The sequence below is a fragment of the Rhipicephalus microplus genome, chromosome 1 (assembly GCF_043290135.1).
Source record: "Rhipicephalus microplus isolate Deutch F79 chromosome 1, USDA_Rmic, whole genome shotgun sequence".
Taxonomy (NCBI): domain Eukaryota; kingdom Metazoa; phylum Arthropoda; class Arachnida; order Ixodida; family Ixodidae; genus Rhipicephalus; species Rhipicephalus microplus.
The window spans coordinates 219,498,308-219,520,532 of NC_134700.1; the positions used below are offsets into that span (position 1 = coordinate 219,498,308).

The following is a 22,225-nucleotide window of genomic DNA, read 5'->3' on the forward strand; positions in this document are numbered from 1 at the left end:
CTGCAGTGAAGGAGTGCTACACCAAGAATACACCTACTAGAAAAAATTTGCACGGCCGCGAAGTCCCACTTCAAAGTTAAATTGACATATTACCCTCACATCGATAATATTTTAAGTTTTAGAAGCTTGTTATATTGGCTCAAAAGCTCTAAGTGTGGTAAATTTTGAAACGTGACGTATTTTATCGATTATCACTTGCAATATATCAAAAGTCACGTCTTGCTACTATTCAAAGTTGCTTCCACTTCTCTTGAAACCAAAAAGAATGACAAGTAAGCACCGGCACGGAAACAGGAGTAATCACGTGCAGGGGAGCAATAGACGAGAAAGTAACAATCGGTCACCTTTTGAAAGATTCTAAACTGATAAGCCATCAGTTTTGTAGGTGCAATAACCGGGAACTAGCCGGAGGATGAAAGTGAAACTAGCCAGCACACTGCTGTAGTAAAGCATACAAAAATAAATTGAAGAGGATCCTCTTGTGGCTCTGAGCAGATGATGCAAACGTACATATCTGAGCCTAAATGCACTAGCGAACATGCAAGACGTCATCACTGCAGAAAAGTAGAAAAACTGTTTTTCTCAGCACAAGCTTTCTCCAAGACCTTTATCAGCTTTTCTTCTTCTTTAATTCTAAAATAATCATGACAGCAAATCACTCACCTTCGATTTTTCTTTATTTTTATGATAATCATGACAGCAAATCACTCACCTTTGATTGCAGGAATGTACTCTGAGTTGACTTCAAGGGCTTCTTGAAAGTTATCTGCAGCTTCCTTGTGCAAGCCTTGACGAGACTTGATTGCGGCTGTCCTGAATTTAAATAACAACACTTCTGTGCACCCTAAGGAGATCAAGACATCTATAAAGCATATTTTACGGCTACACTCAAAAATATGCCTAATGTGCTCAAGGTACTTCCATTATTCAAGTGAGCAGTTTATAAGAATAAAAATTCCTCAAAGAAACGCCTCATACCAGTGTTGAAATCAAGATTAAAATGAAGTGCTGTGCCATCGTACTTGTACAGCAAATTCAATGTGGCTGTCTAGTGGTGGCTGTGCTACGTTTTCCTGTCTCAGCGAGCACTCAACCTTTTGTGCTCGACATATAATTATGATGAATTCATCACAGGGAAGCATGAGTTGAATTCTTGATCAACATGTGCTGGGTTTGCATCACAACTGACTTACCATTGCTTAATTTATTGTCTTTTTTCTAAAGTTCATGTCTGCTGAGCAGTTCCAAAAAAAAAGGGGGGGGAGGGGGAAGGAGGGAGGGATATGCAAAGAAAAATGTAGCCTGCTCGGAAAAAATAGGTCCATAGTAAGTTGTCTTGAAACAATCTGTCAAAAAAAAAAAACCACATGCTAACTTGTTTTGGCCTCAAATACTTTAATAATTATGTTGCTTCTTCCTTGACATACATGCATCTCTATGGTACCAATGAGCATCTAGTATGCCTGCCTCATTCCTGTTCTTAGTTACAGTGCACAAGAAATTTATTAACACATGCAAAGATCTAACAACCTCAGCACTGACTCGTGGCTGAAAGTTCCATTATATACCACATACAGTACATGAAAAAAAAAAAAAAAGAGAAGCATGCCCAAACGAATATAACAATGTGTAGACAACCTGAAAGCTCTAACCAACATAAAACCGGTGCATCTGTACTTAGAATGACCAGAATGGGAACGACCAGAATTAAAATGACCAGAACGAAAATCAAGTCAGCAGCCAGCACTCTACTTTGTCGTCCTCACTCAATATTTCATTTCTATCATGCGCTAGGTGAATATGCGTTTTTACGGACTCACCCAACCAACTCCAGCGTGTGTGCAGAAAGGGGGGAGCGGACCTCATAACACCTGAATATGGCTGTTTTGCATGCATTCATCACAGTGCTCATTTGATACTGAAATTAAAGTTGACTGACTGATGTACTGGTAGATTGACTGATTGACTATTCGATCAACAGAGCACTCGGTTCCTTATAGCTATCATCAGCAACAACTAATGATGTATGACACTGCTATGATGCTTCAGTGTATACCCGAAAGGTGTAACGATTGTTGCAAACAAATAAACCAAGGTGCTGACCATATTCATTACAGATTAATTTTTTTCATAAACATTTGATTCATTAGCTCTTTCATATTAAATTACTTAGTAACTTTTAAGTAGTAGACAGAAACACTAATGCACATTCTATTTAGTAACAAAGAGGCTGCAAAGGTGGGGAAATTGTGTCAAATTGAAGAACGTGTGAGCAGACCAAAACACAATTGTTCGTCTAAAGCTTGACTTTCAACAAATGTGCTGGCCAAAATGCTAGCAACAAAATGAAGTTCTGCATCAAATAAATTTTTATAAGAAAGTTCAACATTCTTGAACATGCCTCAATGGCAAACAGTAGGTGCACTATGGATTATTGCACTGCACAACAACTCTCTAGAACCTTCCATCTTCAAAAAATATATGTGCTTACTGATATAGCGAAAAGAGATCTTTGGGATCTGCATCAAGGCACTTCTTGAAGCACAGGAGGGCAGCACCGAGGCTCTCCCGCATGAGGTACGCTTCTCCTAGGCATTCCCAGCAAGACCTACAGAAGTGCAACATGCACACTTGAGAGAGCAGTTAGAAGAATAAACTTGCAGTATACTTCTCATATGTGTCCTCCAATTGTTTTTCACCGCAATAATTTTCATGGGCTTGCACCCATGGCTGCTCTGATGTCTCCCAGTGCCACCCGTCTAAACAAGCGATAGTCGCAAATGTCACAAAGTATTTTGGAAGAAGCGTACAAATGACTAAAACAAAAAATGTACAATGCCCAGTATGAAGTCAAATTACAGCCTCACAGTGTGGTAGCTGTTTACCACTCAACTAAACACTTGTGATGTGACAAATATCTTTCTTGAGGAACACTACGCAATAAGTAAGTTTTACATCACATTTTAGGCTTAAAAAAATGACAACAAGCCACATGCGAAATTCGATAGTCTGTGCAAGAAACTCAAGTGGTGGTAATTTGCATTGTACATCACCGTGCGACTGTAAAAACTACAGAAAACGACAGTAAATGCTCAACTAGTAAATTAGTAGGGTAGTTCATAACACATGAGCGATTGCCTACTCAGAACTTTCCCAATCTAGGAGCCACTTATGAGCCTAGCAATGCCCGCCTCGTACAGAAGCTTTTGTTCCTGGTGGAAAATATCATCACATGAAAAGAATCATCTTGAATGTGTTCCCATGTCATTTAGATTACATTAATTAATTACACTGTAAGTATGCTAGTATCTACATTATGATAATTTTAACACATAGTACTCAAACACAAAAATATTATTTAAGATTTTATCATATAACTCATACCTAGCTCAATGTTCATTATATTCAAGTGTACATAAAGTAATGGGACAATCACAAGTATGAAGGACCACTGCTCAAGATGTTCAAGTGAAAAATTTTTGTATGCTCAACTAATCTCATTAACGATTCCTTAAGCTCTTTGCATCTATGCACTACTCTTACATGTGTTATTCACTTCCATTACACCTGAAAATCACCTACTTGTCACTGGGATCAGCTCGAAGCGAGTTCTGTAGAGACTGCACTGCTTCTGTAGCTCTGCCAAGTCTTAATTGTTGGAGACCAAGCCTTACCCATGCCCACTTTGCTCTGCAAAAAGAAAAAAGGAGGAAAAAAGAGGTTTAACCAAGTCGGAGCGGCCTTTGTACAAAAATAACCAGAAAAAAGCTTAGCTTAGTTTCCTTTTCTCCTCACTACTGTTACTACCATGTAAAAATACATTTGAAAGAAATTACAATCAGGCTCCATACTATAGCAGTTGCCTCTTTAGGCATTGCCGAATGTTACTTACATGCAAGAGATTATTTTGCAAGAAATACAGATTCCTCTTAGCATATTGCAACGTGTTCAAAAAGCTGTAAACTTAACACGAAAATGTCATCATATCTCAAATTGTGATGTTTAGCAGACTACCGGCACCAAATAAACCACATACATAAAAATTATTTCAGCATTGAATAGACCCCCCCTCGCAAACACAAAACCATTTATGCTAAATATGCAATAAAATGAGCTTACCTCTTTACAGGAAGTTGGCTTGTAATTGCTTCCAAGAATTTAACATTTTGTTCCTGTTAAAAGTCAAGATTGCTCATATAAATTTTGGAGTTTACCATCTCAAAACCACAATATGATCATGAGGGACACCAAAGAGAAAGGCTCCAGAAATTCAACCAAGTTTATGTTATGTTCCACTCTTTTATCTGCACAATACAATAGTAACCAAAAAAACCACACTGAAGCCATCTTAGCGACCAAAATGTATTACATGACTATTGATACAGCGCTGCAATAAAAAGTCCAAGTGTTGCAGGTAAAACTTTAATTTTATAAACTGAACTACAGCACTGAAACCAGATGGCAAGTATTGTGAGCGATTGCTTTTAATTCAAATATCTTACAGAGGCACATGCATGAACCTTCTTGAAACAAGTTCTCAATTTTGTGTTTGAATATGAGTTTCAGCAGTTATGTTGATGCTGAAAAATCACAGTGTGACCACAGGCCTTTGGCTCCAAAACAACCCGCATTTCTGCATTTCTGCATTTCTGCATTTTTATTATTCTTCATTGCTGCAAAGCAGTAAAAGCTTTTGAAATGCAATCTACCAAACACACCATGCCAAGATAAGGTTCTGACTATGCAGGAACCAACGCCTCCTTCATTTCTTTCAGTGCCATTGCAAATGCAAGCTCTTCAACGGGAGCCGTTGACCCGCCTTAGTTCAGAAAATGGTTGTGATGCGACACCACGTTTAGGGTAGGGCTGCTTGTGTCATACTTGCGTCCGAGAGCTTTTCCAAAGAAATGCGATAGATACGCTTTCCCTCTTCACTATAACACGTCTGTCATATTTGTTCCATTGTGCTCCTTCTTTGTCGCTCGAAGCAATGCTGCCACCACCTCACAGTGCTCTTAAAGTCAGTGCATGCGTCGTAGCGACGCTTTCCCATTCGATGACCGCACGAAGCCACGCATGGCCACACGCTATCTCAAAACACCGTATCTCACACAGACCCAGCTTGACCACCAACATTTGTGAACACAAAGAATGCAAGACGCCACTCCACAGATCTGCACACAACTGAACAAAAAAATAACTTCATATGATTTCCATCATGACCCATCATGTACTGCCTCCATGACCGCAAAGCACGTGCGAAGGTTGGCGATGGGCGAGACCAGGAAAGAGCTAGAAGAGCGGGTGGTGAACGGCTGGATTGAGCGCATCTGGCTGGCATTCGAAAAATAGAAGACACACAGCAGAAACAAACAACAAACGCTTTTGCTTTTCAAACAGAAAGAGAACTAGTGTTTGCCATTAAAGGGCCACTCACCAGGTTTGACAATTTTGAGCTGACAAGCGCAATGCGTAGACGAGGCGTTCATGATCATGTCTGCCAAACTTTGCGACGCTGCGCGCCGCGGAAATGGGTCAAATTTCAAAATGAAAGCTGCTCCCCCTCCCCTCTGCCGACGCACACGTAGAGAATGAGGGCATGACGTAGGCGTAGGAATGGCCCTACGTACACGGCAATGCAGTGACGTTGGTTCTCTACGTAGACAAGTCTTCTCTGACGTTGTCAACAGTATACCACGTGACATGGCTCAAATTATTTAACACAACATGCATAGTTTATGTATTTGTTGCTTTAAGAGATTAACAAAACTTGAAATAAATAATGAGACGTAATCGAAAATTGTGCGCGTTTTTCTTTCATTTGTTCTCGTGAAATGCTACGAGATGCAGGGCTAAAGTGCCAGCATTCCGCATGCGTTCCTGACCCCGCGGTCAGCGCATTGAGCAGACGACTGCCATGGAACGCTCCTACGCGTTCGCGCACTCATTATGCTCATCTACTCTACCGCGTCTAAGCCAGCGTTTCCAAACCATCCCGCAGAAACAAACAGAATACCACAAAATAGCGCTGCTCAACAAAGCAACGCCGCTCCCATGCTCGGGAGTTGGACTTGTTGGGGCACGTCATGCGCACGTCACCTCTTGATCGGATGCCGGAGAGGGTGGGATGCCGGAGAGGGGTTGCGAAGGCTACGCGGAGGAGTGGCAATGGTTTCGAGCTTGCCTCCTCTCACCCTCGTTTGGCGCCGCTTCAAAAAACCTGTTTTCTCCGCTCGTAATGAACCGATTCCAAAAATTTTTGTGGCAAAACATTCTTCATTGGACACCCAACAACTTCCACTGTCTAACTAAAATTCGGCATGGGGCCTGGTGAGTGGCCCTTTAAGGTCTCTACCGTGTTTTCCCGCATTATCCTCAATTGTGAAGTGAGAACGGTGCAACAGGAACGGGTCATTTACTTGAGACAGAGTGAGACATTGAAGACAAGTTTCAGCATCTTCCATGTGCACTAAAATCATTGGCATCAAATAGACCATTGAAGATGAATTGTTGTACAAGACGATAAATATTCTAAAGGAGCGAATTTTCAGCAGCCAAACTACTTGTTTCAATACCACACTTTCCTCTTCACAAGTGTATTAATAATACACAGGAACTAATTAAATTTCGTAACTCTACAGTTTGCAATGTGTTTACACCGAACTAAGTGACGGCTCACTCACGTGCTGACCCAGGTCACACAGCGCATCACTCAGGAGAGACCCGGCTTCTTCACTGGCTTGGTTCAGTTGAAAAGCTTTCTGAAAACACCTTACAGCTTTCCTGCACAACACAATAGAAACAGTTACAAACTACAAAAAAATGCACAAAACACCTGCCCAACTACATTTTTGTATACTTACTGAACATCTTTAAGGTGATAGAAGTAGTGTCTTCCAAGATACAAGAAATTTCGGTGGTTGTGAGGATCCAAGCGAGCCGCCTAAACAAAGCAAGAGCATATACTTTGAGACGGATATTTCAGATGAATATATTTTTTTTATAAAGCAATGATACCTTTGAATTCATTACTAGCTCGTTAATGCACAAATATTCAACATCAATCACACTATGCACAGTTTCCCCCCCCCCCCCCCCCAGTAACCAGTCAGGGGTAAGTACAGGTTTCCTTCCAAAGGGCATGGGGAGAGGAGTCTGCCTATGGGAAGTGCGATACCCCAAGTTCAGTATGGGGGCATCAAAGCGCTAATCAGCTCACTTTATTCATCAAACTTTATTCACACTTAGTCATCACACTTCATTTATCTACAGCTTCTTAGCTCAGTTTGTAAAGGAGGAAAGCACATGACATACATTGGCTAGACATTAGAAAAGAATTCTAGTGAATAAGATAAACTAACTCTGTCTCTCCAGATAGTGCTATTCCTAGTGCTTTTTGCATTATATCAGGCTGACTTTGCTCCCAGCAGAGGCCAACATTCATTCCTATTAAGTGAACCTACATCATGAAATTTCAGACAAACAGGCATAAGAAGTTTACCACTTCTACAGGACAGACCAAGAACATATAATAACTGACGAAACCATAGGTAGCTAAAATCACAATCATTATACATAAACTAGGCTTGTGTGAATAGTGGCACTTTGAGTATTTGAACAAATATTAAAGTATTTGAATTTTCGAAGTAATCGAAATGAACAAACAAATCTAAATTATTCCACATGTAACTCCCTGTGAAGGCGGTTTCACTGCAGCATAAGAGTGCTGTCCTATGAATACAGCTTCCAAAAAATATTCTTACTGCCGCAAATCACCACTATCAAGGTTAAATAGTTTAAAAGATTGTCATGCCAGCTAGTATCCTCTAAGTACTATCGTAAATTTTAAGATGCAACGTATTGTAGAGGTTATCAGATGCATTCTGCCAAAGTTTAGACCCTGGGTGATTCTACGTAATATCGAACAAAGCATGGCCGGTTGACATCTTAAATTTCTTTCGGAATTTTATATATTGTCACTTAATTAGTGGAAAAAACAGATCCTCAATTAATATTGGTGGGAAAAATTTTTCGAAGCACAGTAAATCAATAATGACGAAGAGGTGAAGTGCCACACTTACCTGCTCTGCTGTTTTTTCCGACATTGGCGATGAATTACTCAAAATATATTAAAGCTACGTATTTCAAACATGGTTTAGCTAAATAAAAGCATATTGCCACCTACTTCTAGTAGTGGGTCGTATGCCAAGGTGAAGGCTCACACCACAGAGAAGAAAGAAGTGCGCGTGGGCCCCCCCCTGCTCTGGCAAGCAAGCCCAACCGACGCGCTTGGTTAGAGCCCTGTTGCTCAGACGTCAATAAATCTTGCCGACACGCCCTGGAGCGACGTGACAATTGGTGGAGGTGCTGGGTAGCCCCTCACAGATGTTTCAGGCCCCTCCTGGAAGCGACACCACAAGCCCAGTGCGAGTCAACACTCCCATTCATCGGACAAGCCGCAGGATCAGGGGATTGCCACCTGAAGCTGACCCTACAGTTCACCCCAGTATGATGAGCACGTCTGTTCAAACCACTTTAACAGGTACGGAAAACCCCCCGGTGACTCGGTACACCCTCGAAAGTCCACAGGTTCCGACACCGTTTCATGGCACCGAGCTCGAAGACGTCGAGGACTGGTTGGTCGACTTCGAACGCGTGACTGCTTTGAACGACTGGAACGAGGCGGCCAAACTACAACGTGTGTATTTCTATTCGGAGGATGGAGCACGTACCTGGTACATGAATCACGAGGAACAGATAACATCGTGGCCCGAATTCCGCCGCCAGCTGTTGGATACTTACAGAAGTGCTGATCGCCACGAACGAGCGGAGCGAGCGATCCAGGCCCGCATCCAGATGCCCAATGAAACTGTCATGACCTATGTGGAAGATATGACGCGCCTGTTCCGACGGGCTGATCCGAGTATGACAGAAGAAAAGAAGGTGCGTCACCTGATGCGGGGAGTTAAGGAGCAGCTTTTCGCTGGCCTTGCACAGAGCCCTCCGAACAGGGTCGCCGAGTTTTTGTCCGAAGCCGTCACAATGGAAAAGATGCTTCAGCATCGATCCACCCTGTATGAGCGGCAAGTGAACACGCCCACTGCTCAAGTTCTCACGGCTTTTGGGAGCAACAACGAGTGTCTGCGCGACCTTATCCGCTCTATAGTACGCGAGGAGCTGCAAAAGGCTGCCACACCACCACTACCTACGGTGAGTTCCATTGCAAGCATTGTCAAGAACGAGCTGCATCATGCCCTTCGTGACCCTGTGAGTCTGGATAACGCCACACCCGCCCCGGCTGACTACCACCGTGCGACCTATGCGGAAGCCTTGAAGCGCCCCGCTTTCTCTTCCCCGCTGTTTGTTCAAGCACCTCCTACGGTTTCACTTCAGTCGGCGCAGCCTCTACGGTACTACGAGAACACACGCACGCCCCCACCCCTCGTTTACGCCAGCCCTGTGCATCTTGCGGAACAACCAGCACACTACGTTGACGACAGACGTGCTTCGCCTCGGAAATCTGATGTTTGGCGCACTCCTGATCGCCGACCTTTGTGCTTCCACTGCGGTGAAGCGGACCATTTGTACCGCCACTGTCCATACCGCCGCCTCGGGCTGCGCGGCTTTTCAGTATATTCAGCGCGCCTCCTCGGTATGCCCAGCGACCCCGGGACATTGAGGACTACCTGGCTCAACAGCGCATGCCACCGCCTTCTGGACGGCAGCCGCGCTCACCGTCGCCGAGGCGCTTTTCATCTTCGCCACAGCGCCATGCTGGCGCACGGTCCCCCAGTCCCTGCCAGGAAAACTAACGCAAGCGACCCTTGGAGGCGAGGTCGCTGGCAGTCGACGTGCTGAGTTCGGGTCTGCGGTTATACTTTTGTAGGAAGTTTCCTTGTGCTCCGTGAATGTTCACGCGACGTTATTCTTGGTGTTGACTTCCTGCAGGAGTATGGAGCGGTCGTTGATCTTCAAGAGAATCGCATCACCTTCTCAGCCGACCGAGCAATCGACAAGCAGGATGACCAACAACGTGCCGACGTTCTTCGCGTTTCTGCTAAAAGTATAACGCTTCCTCCAAGAGCCAGTGTTATTGTCCACGTCACATGCTGTGGATTGCGAAATGGTGAAGCGATTGCAGAAAGTAATTTCAAACACCTGCTGACTCAAGGTGTTTGTGTAGCTAGGAGTATCATACAGCTACGTGATGGCCGATCTCAACTGCTCGTTACAAATTTCAGCAACGAACACCGACACCTTTTCCGTGGCACTTCGTTAGCATTTGCAGATGAATTAGGAACCGTTCTCATCTGCTTCTCGTCGGACGCAGTGGAGGCCGCCGATACGTCTCTAAACAATATCGATATTAATTCTAACCTCACACCAGAAAACCAGACAGCACTGCGAAAACTCTTGCTTGAATTCAAGTCATGCTTCGCTGCTTCCTCTAAGGTGCGCCAGACTTCAATCACTAGGCACAGAATCGTCACTTACGACGACGCCCGCCCAGTACACCAACAGCCTTACCGTGTGTCAGCGAAGGAACGAGAAGCCATTCGTACGCAAGTTCGAGAAATGCTTGACGACGGCATCATCGAGCCTCCCAACAGTGCGTGGTCCTCTCCGGTCGTCCTAGTCAAGAAGAAAGACGGAACGCTAAGTTTTTGCGTCGATTACCGGAAGCTGAACAGCGTGACTAAAAAGGACGTGTACCCGCTGCCACGCATCGACGACTCGTTAGACAGATTACGCCGTGCCCACCATTTTTCCTCTTTGGATTTAAAAAGCGGGTACTGGCAGATTGAGGTTGACGAGCGAGACCGCGAGAAAACGGCTTTTGTTACCCCTGATGGCCTGTATGAATTTCGAATCCTTTCTTTTGGTTTGTGCTCAGCGCCCGCAACCTTCCAGCGAATGATGGACACTGTGCTAACTGATCTGAAGTGGCAAACTTGTCTCGTATACCTTGATGAAGTTGTCGTTTTTTCTGAAACCTTCCAGCAACATCTTGACCGCCTCAGGAGTGTGCTGCAGGCTATTCAATCAGCAGATCTTACACTCAAACAGCAGAAGTGTCACTTTGGTTATGAAGAGCTCAAATTCCTTGGGAATGTAGTCAATGCGAATGGAGTACGACCCGACCCCGACAAACTTGCCGCTGTAGCCGCGTTTCCGCATCCTACAGACAAAAAGACTGTTCGGCGCTTTCTGGGCTTGTGCGCCTACTATCGACGATTTATTAGAGAGTTTTCGAAGATAGCGGAACCCTTGACTCGCCTTACACGCGACGACACACCGTTTGTATGGGCTACCGAACAACAGGCTGCTTTTGCCGAGCTACGACAGCGGATGCAGTCAGCCCCTGTTCTTGCGCATTTTGACGATGATGCTGACACAGAGGTGCACACTGACGCCAGTAACATCGGCCGAGGCCGATGTTACTGGCGTCAGTACAGTACACTGTCGTCAATACACTGTCGCGTGCACCCATACCTTTAGTCAATCACGACGAAGAGGACGATGACGGTTTCCTAGGCGCCCTTAGCTCATCTGACTTGAGCAGACGCCAGCGAGAAGATGAAGAGATTCGACCGCTCATCGACTATCTGGAGGGTCATAGCGCCGTTATACCTCGCCATCTATCTCGCGTCGTGACGTCTTTCTGCCTCTGAGATAATGTCCTGTACAAAAAAAACGCCCGCTCTACGAGCCGCGCTTACCTCCTCCTCGTTCCGAAGAACATGCGGGATGAAGTCCTCTCCGCGTGTCATGACGAGCCCACATCTGGTCATCTAGGTTACTCGCGAACGCTCGCCAGGGTAAGTGAGGCGTACTACTGGCCCGGACTTTCGGCAAGCGTGAAGCAGTACGTCAAAAGCTGTCGTGAATGCCAGCGTCGAAAGTCGCCACCAAGCAAGCCGGCTGGATTACTTCAGCCAATTTATCCACCCCACAAGCCATTTGACCAAGTCGGCATGGACATTCTCGGCCCATTTCCTTTATCGTCCGACGGCAACAAATGGGTCATTGTTGCAACTGACTATTTGACCCGCTATGCTGAGACACAGGCGATACCACGAGCCACGGCTTCTGAGGTAGCACAGTTCTTCATGTGCCACATTGTTCTGCGCCACGGTGCTCCATCTACAGTGATAACCGACAGAGGAACAGCGTTCACTGCACAGCTTATTGATGAAGTTTTTGGACTGAGTAACACTAGGCATCGAACGACGACTGCTTACCATCCGCAGAGCAACGGCTTAACCGAGCGACTAAATAAGACAGTCACAAACATGATCTCCATGTACATCGACGTCCAACACAGAACATGGGATCGCATTTTGCCTTATCTGACGTTTGCTTATAACACCGGCGTTCAAGAAACAACCCGATTTACACCGTTTCGCCTTCTCTACGGCCGCGAAGTTCAGACGATGCTGGATGCGATGCATCCTTGTGAAAGCGCCGATGAATTAACTGACGCAGAAGAATTTGCAGAGCGTGCCGAGGAAACTCGCCAGCTCGCCCGGCTACACATTGGTCAGCAGCAACAGGTTGATGCACGACGTTACAATATGCGTCACAATGACGTATCTTACAGTCCGGGAGACCAACTTTGGCTTTGGAACCCTGTTCGACGCTGTGGCCTCTCTGAAAAGTTGCTGAGCAGATACTTTGGTTCGTATAAAGTATTACGCTGCGTGAGCGACGTAAACTACAAAGTGGTTCCGGACGCTACGTCGTCACGATGGGTACAACGAAAACAACCGACCTCTGACATAGTTCACGTGGTGCGCATGAAGCCTCATTTTGCTTTCTTAAAAGACCACTTTTCCTGTGTTTTTTTTATTTGTGCTCCGACAATTGCCTCATCATTGGTGAACTTATCGCGTCTAACATTTGATTACTGGTGCCCTTTTTCATTGTTTAAGCTACCTTGTTTTGGTTTTTTTTTCAATAACCTTACAGCATCGGGACGATGCTCTTTCTTTTTTTGTTGAGGAGGCATATTGCCACCTACTTCTAGTAGTGGGTCGTATGCCAAGGTGAAGGCTCACACCACAGAGAAGAAAGAAGTGCGCGTGGGCCCCCCCCTGCTCTGGCAAGCAAGCCCAACCGACACGCTTGGTTAGAGCCCTGTTGCTCAGACGTCAATAAATCTTGCCGACACCCCCTGGAGCGACGTGACAATATATGGGGTTACTTTAATTAATTTTTCATTCTCTGCACAGTCTAGATATTTTTATAAAACATCTCAAAATCGACCAGCCATGCTTTGTTCGATCTCACGTGGAATCACCCTCCTGCTACTTTTCAAAGTTGCTTCCACTTCCTTTAAACCAAAAAAAGAATGACGTTTCCATGTCCCTCGTTTCAATAAAAAAATTGTATAGTGTGCAGGTTATTTGGGTCATGACAAATATGCTCATTTTTCTTTATGGTATGTGGTATATAGTATTCGAATTCGTTTTGAAATTATTCAAAACAAATCATATTTTTTTTTTCATATTCACTTCCAACCTAAAATTTACTATTCGCACAAGCCCTAAGATTAACCCTTTTAGGCCCTTTGATTCCACTCAGAATCAACAATTTTGTAGTTAAATCAGCAACCAACTGGCGAAAAAAAAAATGGGGCATTCGTGAGCATCTGCTCTAACTATGCTGCCAAACTGGTACACACGAGCAAGTGAGATCCCTTATGAAAGAAGAAATCGCAGAACCAGTCGCACTTTTTGTTCAATTCTCTGAGGCAGCTTCACTCACCAGGCAGAAATAGAGCATTTGTGTTAGTTCTGTGCTGAAAATATGAATTTCGGAAGTTGGGTATTAACTTATTCCATGAAAACAATCTTCTAAGTAAGAGATTAAGCATAAATTATTGAAATACAAAATAATAATTGGTACAAAAATTAAATTGGCTACTAATATTCTTGATTAAAAAGTGTAAGCACAGATTTTTTTATTTTTTGTACTACCGTATTCACATGCATCTTAAATTCTAAAAACCAGCAGCTTCCATTGAAAAAAAAAATTGACACTGAAAGAGTTAAACAAATCACAAAACGTAATCTCCGTATAAGACCTGAGCTTTCACAAGCCTGGAAAAACTGCAGAGCACACTCTGACTTCTTTAAAAAAAAAAAAGTATGCAGACTGTGTCATTCGCATGATGAACAAACATTTTCTAAAGAAATATGACCAACTGACAACAGCTGGATTGGAATCTGTACTTTGCTTCAACATCTCGTCTTTTACCACAGCCAGCATTTGTTTCACAGACATCTTATTTATCCCGACTTCTATTAGCTTGATAACGAAAATATAAGAAAACTTGGTTGATTACATTAAATAACATTGCTCTTACTTTTTTTTTTCTTTCCTCAACAATAATTGAAGGCTAGTTGCATGCAACATCTCGAATGATTTTTCTAATATCATTGAGAGTCACTGAATTTCATGTGGTTAGCAAAACTACACACAATCGGCAGCCGACATTGCAAATTCTTTGCAAAATCAGTCTTTGCAGACTATGCAAAATCTTTGCCAGGACTTGCCTAAAGCTGTCTAAGCAAACAGCGTGCTTAAAAATTTGCTTTACTTTCATGTTAAGTCAAGCTAGTTAAATACATTTTTGATACTACAAAGTCCTAATAAACCGTTATTAGGTGATCCGATTAAATTTCCTATTCATGACAGTGAGCAGAGGCAGTGCTGAATCTTACTTCTAAAAAGATAGGCACAGCTTCGTCATATTGGCCAAGTTTCCAGTGAATGAATGCAAGCAGATGGGTGGCTTCTGGGGATTTGTCTTCAAAGCTTGTAAGGCTGCAACAAAGATAACAAAAGCTTTATTAATATTATGGAGGGAACAAGACAAGCTTATTAAGGTCCAAGTTTCTTGCAAAATAAATTTTCTTCTTCTTGCAGCTACATCAATGCTGTCTATGGGGTTAAGAGGAAAAGAGCCGTCTAAATGCGATAATCGCTTTCCAAGCAAAAGCAAGCTACATTACTAGAAACATACTCAATTTGCACAAGTGCGCCATGTCAAGTGAGCAATGGCCGAATATGTATATAAAATACTGGCACATTTTATGTACAGAACAGCTGAAGTTGTCTATATAGATTCTAATTATTAAGTCATGCATAGGCTGATAACCCCACATTACAACATGCAAACTGATGTAAATGCCACCATTTTTATTGATGAATCACAGCACTCCGAAACATGCTTTATGGGTAATTCAAATGAGGGGTAGCAGCTGGACATTTAGAAAATGTTTTGCTCATCTCGTCTGACACTTATTGTGATTTCTTTCAGTTCCTCATGTATTTATGCATGGATAATAGAGCACCGCACGGGCCCGACCCGGCCTGCGGGCCAGGCCGGGCCAGGTAAGGCATTGTTGTAGTGGGCCAGGGCCGGGCTCGGGTCCATGAGCTTCGGGCACCGGCCGGGCCGGGGCCTAGGGCAGGCTCGTATCAGGCCTGGGTCTCATATACCGGGTGCTTGAAGCAATTGCTGAAAGGAGGCATCCGCATGCCGCCTGCGGCGTTCCCTTTACTCTGGCAGAAGGCACTTCAAATGTGTACAAACAATATTTATGGCAGTAATTAAATTAAACAAATAACTTTCTACACAATTAATTACCATTAACCTATTATCGAGGGTGTTTTTGAAGTGAATGGCAGATGGGCTTCTTGGTGCACAAGTTTCGGTTTCGCCAGCTATATCACCCATATTTCATCGCTCCACAGTGATTACAAGTGGCCGCCTTTGGAAAATTTCAATGTGGCTACAAACTATTCGTAGGAAGAACTTTAATTTGCTCATTTGACTTGACCAGTTATTTCCAATAGTTAAAGCATTTGTTTTAATTTCTGTATTTACTGTCATAATTAGTGCAGATAGAAGCTGTCGCCATTCCTTTCATCTGCGGCGACATCATTGAATCTTCAAAAACAAATAATCTCCACGAAGTCATCTTTGCAGAAGGTCAACCACTGGCGGTTGCAGTTGTTTTCCCAAGCGCCACCTGCGAACCCGGAGTATGTCTCCTTATTGGATCGGACCGATTATGAAAAGTAATGCCAAATAACAGTGGAGTCTGTTGGGTGTCGGATAACAAAGCGTTATTAACAATTAGATTCTCCAAGGACCATCATCTGTCAAGAAGCAAGTTGGACATTACGCAAGCAGTCATATCTGCATCCTGCGAAGAGATGTTTATGAGAGGAGGATTTCTCTTACATGTCAAAACGGGTTTATGAGCCCGATACCAGTGGTATAGCCGGGAAGACATTCCCGCAGCAGGACATCGACATAGGAGGGTTCAACGAAGCCATCGATTTCCGAAATGGTCGCAAAGAAGTTGCGCTACCAATGACATCAGCGAAGGATCATGACAGTGTTGTCATTTCTTTCAAGAAAAAAACAGTTCAGCCTTGTTCCACCCATTAAAAAATAATTACACCATCTCCTGCTTAAGGAAGCCATATGAAGATGCGAAGCAGTGGGATTAACGCTTACACTGGCGGCGACGTTGACGCTGGTGCTCAGCGTAGCGTTGCGCAGAACAGAAACCTGGCGAGGCGCAAAGCACGCAATCGTGGACTGGTTTTTCCTTCTGGAACATGTCAATCGCTGCTAATGGGCAATGAGAGACAGAAGAGTCTGAATAGACACAAAGACCCGCAGTCTGCTTTTAGATAACGCACACGTTGCGAATATTTATTGTTAACAGCGCACAGAAAAAAAAATGGCAGTGGCTTAGTTCAGCTATGCCAGGATATACGTAGCGTTAGCAAAGGTTCAGCTGATTATTCTTAAGCTTTCCAGATATCATGCCAACAGCTGTTCCAATAACGCACACACGGTATAGGTATTATATGGCACATGTATATTTATTTTGCTGGGCAACTACTTCGGGATCCGATGAGTTGAACTTCTCCACTCTACTGCCCCATTGAGCAGCATTTGTACTCTCCTTCTCCATGGCTGTACCACAGTGACAAACGCCAGTCAGAGGCGCTATCAAGCGGCTACAGCGCAGTGTCAGATGGAGACTGCACAGGGAAGGCGTGTGCATCGACGTCCATATTTCTACCAAGGCTATGACGGCGCTCCTCTGGAAAGCGCACACCGGCAGCGGCGAGTCGCGCGCAGCCGCGGCCGAGTGCGAAAGAGGTGCCGGCTCTGGTGCGTGACACCACTGATCGTCTGCACAGCGCATCGAATTGTGCGCACACTGGCGGCGAGCCGCGCGCGGCGGCAGCGGAGTATCATTGCGCACGCGCAGACCAGTGCCACGCGAAATTGGCTCAGCGAGGCCAGTGTAGCTAACGCTACAAAACTCCCACCGACATTACCTTGGAGGTCTAGATCCAGTACCTATATATACGGTGTGGCCAGTACATGGTTGCGCAGTGCGATCAGTCTGTTTTTTTTTTAATCAACAAACTTGCAAGCTGGCGGTGCCTGCATCGGCGTTTTGAGGCGAGAGAGAGGGACACACATGCACCATAAAGGTGGTCACACCGCACACCAGATTGAGCTCCACCCTTAGCTGCTTTGCATCTGAAACGGACACGTAAAGAAGATCGCCACTGATAAAATGTCAGAAGTAATGCGCGAAATATGCACGAGGAAAACCTAGCTTGTTTTTGTCGCATCTTCAAACAAAGCAGAACAGTACCTCTCAATGTCAAACTTTAAGAGGGAGCTGAAAACAAAGACACTCGAGGCGTCAGCTCCCCCTTCGACAACGCAACAACTTCTGAAGACGGCAACTAGCCTGAATGGCTCCCGCCATGTGAGCATTATGCACACCTCAATTCGAGTGACCTGCTTCGATGCCGTCGTCGTGGTGGCTTTCATGGCAGTCTCACTCAGCTATGTGATTGGTTGTGGTCACTAAGACGCACCTATGCGTTAAAAGAGTGCACAGCAATTGCGATGCATGGACCCGATTTTCGCTCAATGCTCGCTGAACACCTAATGCATATGAGTTCTGCGGAAACACGAAAGGTGGCGGAAAGGTTAAGAAAGGGAAAGAAGACAACCACCCGTTTGTAACACAAAGCAACAAGGAGATCCATACGAATTCCTCAGAAAGAAAAGACTTTCAGTAATGAAAAAATTCGTCCTGGTCTGGGTTCCTGACTCCGGACCAAGACGACCCTGACCGTGGACCAGGACAAATTGTTCGGCAACAAAAAGGCTTTTCTTTCTGAAAAATCCATACAGATTTCCTTGTAGCATCCTTATCTGAATATGAAATTGTGCAATAAAAGGATGCAAAACCTTTGGAGCTACGTTAGCCGCAATGCCACTTTAAATATTCGCACTGCACTAACCTGCGCAGGTTTAACGATGACAGTATACCCTTTCACGGTAAAGTCTCCCCCGCAGCCACTGGCACAAAAACTGTAGACTTAAACTACATGTGACATGTGTCTGCCATTTTTCCCACTTTATGTGGGTATATTTTCTAGTGGTCCTTTGAAATGCAAAAATAAGATTGTGTGGTTAGCACTGCGTACATGAGACAGCCAGCTATGGCTAAAATATATTATATATTAGCTTGAAATTATTTTTTACAAGCTTTACGTGTGTAAATACGCTCAAACCTCGATATAACGAAACCGAAAATAAAAAATTATTGATTATAACGAAGTAAATGAAAAATAGATCAGTCACAGATACAGCACAGCAGATATAACGATTTTTATAACGATTTTTTGGATATAACGAAGTATATTCATGGCAGGTATGATTTTGTTGTAATGAGGTTTGAATGTAATCGAAATTACACAAAGTGCAACAGATAAAGTTGTGACACTGAAAGAAGTTCCAAAACACTGAGTAGAATATCTTTTGTGTGAGGAAAATACCTTCACAATAACCGAAGCGTGGGCTGTGCCTCGTTTATGTTCAAGGCAAAACTGGCTGGAATGGGCAATGGGCCCGGCCCAGACCATTCGGGCCAGGGCCGGGTACAGTCCGTATTTAAAAATCACGGGCCAGGCTTGGGCGGGCCGGAGCATGAAGTTTTTGGGCCGGGCCGGGCTCGGGGCAGAGAAATCTGCCCATGCAGTGCTCTAATGGATACCACTAAAGTATAAGGTGTTTTCTAGACTAAAGTCCTGCACAATAAAAATTCCCGTTTCTCAAGTTTCCTCCGAAGATTGATGAATTGTTTGGTATTCTTTTGCTAACCTCATTTACCGCACAAGTATGCAAATCACACAAGAAAACAAGCGCAGGACACGGAATCATCCTGTCCATGTTTCGTTATGTGGTTTGCGACTACAATCAAACCTCAACATAACGAATACTGACATAATAAAATATCTGTTTTAACGTAGTAGATGGAAAATCGTCTTGCAATAAATTAAAGACGAACGGCGATTTTTTTCATCAAAATAATGGTGATTTTATGTTCCCCAGATGGTCCTGTCATGGCCTTGATAGTAGAAATACTTGGCAAACTTTACAATAATTTTTAATAAGCAAAAAAGTGCAACAGTGAAACCGAAACCTATCTACAGTGCTATCTTCGTGTGCCAAAAGCATTCGTAAAAACCATGAAAACCAGAAACCGCACAAGGCATGCTGGTCTCGCCAGCGTTAAGTTTGAAAGCTGCCTGCAAAAGTGGCAAAGAACAGACACTCAGGGAAAAAGTGACCCCATCGCAACAGTCGCACCATGTCTGTTACTGACTGTGCTATGAGCACAAGCTCCTCCTAGCAGGAGAAAAATGACAGCTGAGATTCGGATGCACGTTGAGGCCAAGTAAAATCGCTGAATAGGGATGGCAATTGCTAGCTGTGCATTCCTCTATGAGATGGCGTCACCTGTGCTGGACACTTAGGTTTGTGGGGCCATGATCGATAAAATGCTATCACTTAAAAGCTTGCGGACTAACTGAAGTTTCTTAATATTGCTATAGGAAGAGTGCATATGTCTGGCAATAGTGGAAATTTAAGATTGCACTGGCAGGACTGAGAAAAATTAATTTAGGCCAAGTAGGCGCCACCTTTCGCACGACGCACTAAGCCTGGTCATAGTGCGCCCTGTATAAAAAGTGTTTCCATGCACTACTATGCTCGCATAGTGCACTACCATAATGTTCACACATGGACCCTCTTCTGCCAGTACGCTGTTAACACAGTTGCCGTGAAGTGAGCCGGCACTGCTAGCTGAAACAATATATAACATCGAGACGAAGAGCATTAATAACCTCCGCGTGTTTCCTGAACGCTCAGATAAATATACGGGGAATCGCGTGTAACCACAACGCAACACCACTTTGCAACCCAATGCTAGAAAGCCCACAACAAACTGCAACTCGCGCGCTGAACCAACGAAACATTGGCTAAGCAACACACATGATCATTGCCTTGTGAACAGCAGACGATGCTGCGGCGCCTCAGTTCCATCGCTTTCGTAGCTTTGACATAAGCATTGGCACGCACACACAATGTTGCCAAAAAAAAATCACAGCTTTGCCGCAAAGGCAAAGCAATGAACGCAATAGCAACAAATTGGTAGGTCACGCGCAAAATGGCAAGCAAATCGAAATGTGCCCCACATTTCTCACGCACAAATGACGCATGAAACATACTCACAGGTACAAATGGATGCGAATAAGCGTCTCAGTTGTTACTTCGCTGTGTCTGAAAAGCGCACCCTTTTCGCAAACAGAGGCTGTGCAACGATTGCAGTGAACTTTGTGCACCCCGTAACTACAACAGAATCGTTTCATGCAAGCCCAACGCCAGCCAAGATGTACGATCCTCCCAATTGGGAGATAAGGGCACGCAAGAGATTGTCCTTTCCTCTCTTCTCTGCGGCCCAAAGTTCCCATGAGAGATGAGAGCCACGGCGCGCTCATGGCACCATCTTGCTGATAATGCTGAAAACACGATAGCTCTTCCCCGAGATGCCTGCAAACAGCGGTATGTGGTAGATATAAATAGCTTTTCGTTTGAACGTTGAAGGAGGTCCCCCTCGGTGGCTCAGTGGTTAACACTTCACATTCACGACGTGGAGGTCCCACATTCAATTCTACGCGCCTAAGTCTTTTTTCGGATTTTTCTTCTTTCTTGCGTTTTCATATATATAGATATGTATACATATACGGTGCATGACATCGACGCAGACGCCGGCGGCAAAATTCAGCCGAGAGGGTCCACATATTTGCTATCGCAATAATAATTGTTGGAAGCCAGCTGGGAGAGTCGGGGCAATCTCTAAAATTCCTTTGTGAAAATCCGAGTATCTCTTTAGCTCGCAATTGGTGACGAATGATGGAAACGTGCAAATGAGCGTACCCAGCGAATTTCATTGAGATCTGTTGACCTCGAGAAATCGTCGAAGTTGCCCTTTTAAGTTGCCCTTTTTAATAACCTTTATAATGGACTTGTTTCCTTGTAAGGTGCAACTTTGCTACTATAATGAGGTATGAGTGTACACTGTCGTCATTCTTTATGGAAGGAAACACACGATCGCGCGACCTGCTCTCTAGAACAATGGCTGCCTACAGTATTTTGCAGCGCTTGTTCAGCGGCCATAACTCGTTGTTTTGTTTGCCAATAGATGACGCCAAAAGCCAATGTATTTTCTTTTGCTGTAAGTTGATGATGGTCTTATAGGCAGCGTGTTCCTTTTCATAAAGGATGACAGTGTACATATGTGTTTGAACATGTCCCTCAACTTGAAACAACAATATTCAGCTGATTGATGGCAATGAAACTTACTCAGCAGTTACGCTCTCAAAAATTAATGAAATGATTCTCACATTTCCTGTGCCTCAGCTATTTTCTCACGCTGTATAAGCAGCCTGGCTTGTGCACTTTTCATTCTTGAGCTTTCAAAAGCAATCTCTTGCAAAGTGCTGAGAACCTGAGAGAGAGATACCAGACCAGGGATCAGCCAATACATACAGAGTGTTGCACGCACATCAAAGCACATCGCTTAGTTTTACCTCTTCTGCCTTATCAAAGTTGCCAGACTGCAAAGCAGTTTCAAAGAAGCACCACAAGACTGCAGGCTGCCTCGCATGTTCCTCTGCAATCTGAAAGCAATGGCATCACTGGTTGCTGTCATGTATTCCAGTTACTTACGGTTTAGTACTTCTCAGAATGACCCTCGAAAAAAACATGGCACAGATTGTGAACAGGTGAGTTCAAAAATGCAGTAGCCACATGATCACTAAT

General features: G+C 44.2%; 1 protein-coding gene across 1 annotated transcript in view; it reads right to left on the bottom strand.

The window, feature by feature from the left end:
• LOC119166991 (tetratricopeptide repeat protein 37) overlaps positions 1-22,225 on the bottom strand; it is a 73,211-nt gene that overhangs the window by 34,917 nt on the left and 16,069 nt on the right. The window contains exons 12-20 of the mRNA XM_075891371.1: positions 21,994-22,083; positions 21,808-21,911; positions 14,727-14,829; positions 6,864-6,943; positions 6,684-6,783; positions 4,120-4,172; positions 3,583-3,690; positions 2,492-2,608; positions 713-813 (exon numbers count right to left, since the gene is read on the bottom strand). Of these exons, the coding sequence (XP_075747486.1) occupies positions 713-813; positions 2,492-2,608; positions 3,583-3,690; positions 4,120-4,172; positions 6,684-6,783; positions 6,864-6,943; positions 14,727-14,829; positions 21,808-21,911; positions 21,994-22,083 (856 nt within the window). The remainder of the gene's footprint in view (positions 1-712; positions 814-2,491; positions 2,609-3,582; positions 3,691-4,119; positions 4,173-6,683; positions 6,784-6,863; positions 6,944-14,726; positions 14,830-21,807; positions 21,912-21,993; positions 22,084-22,225) is intronic.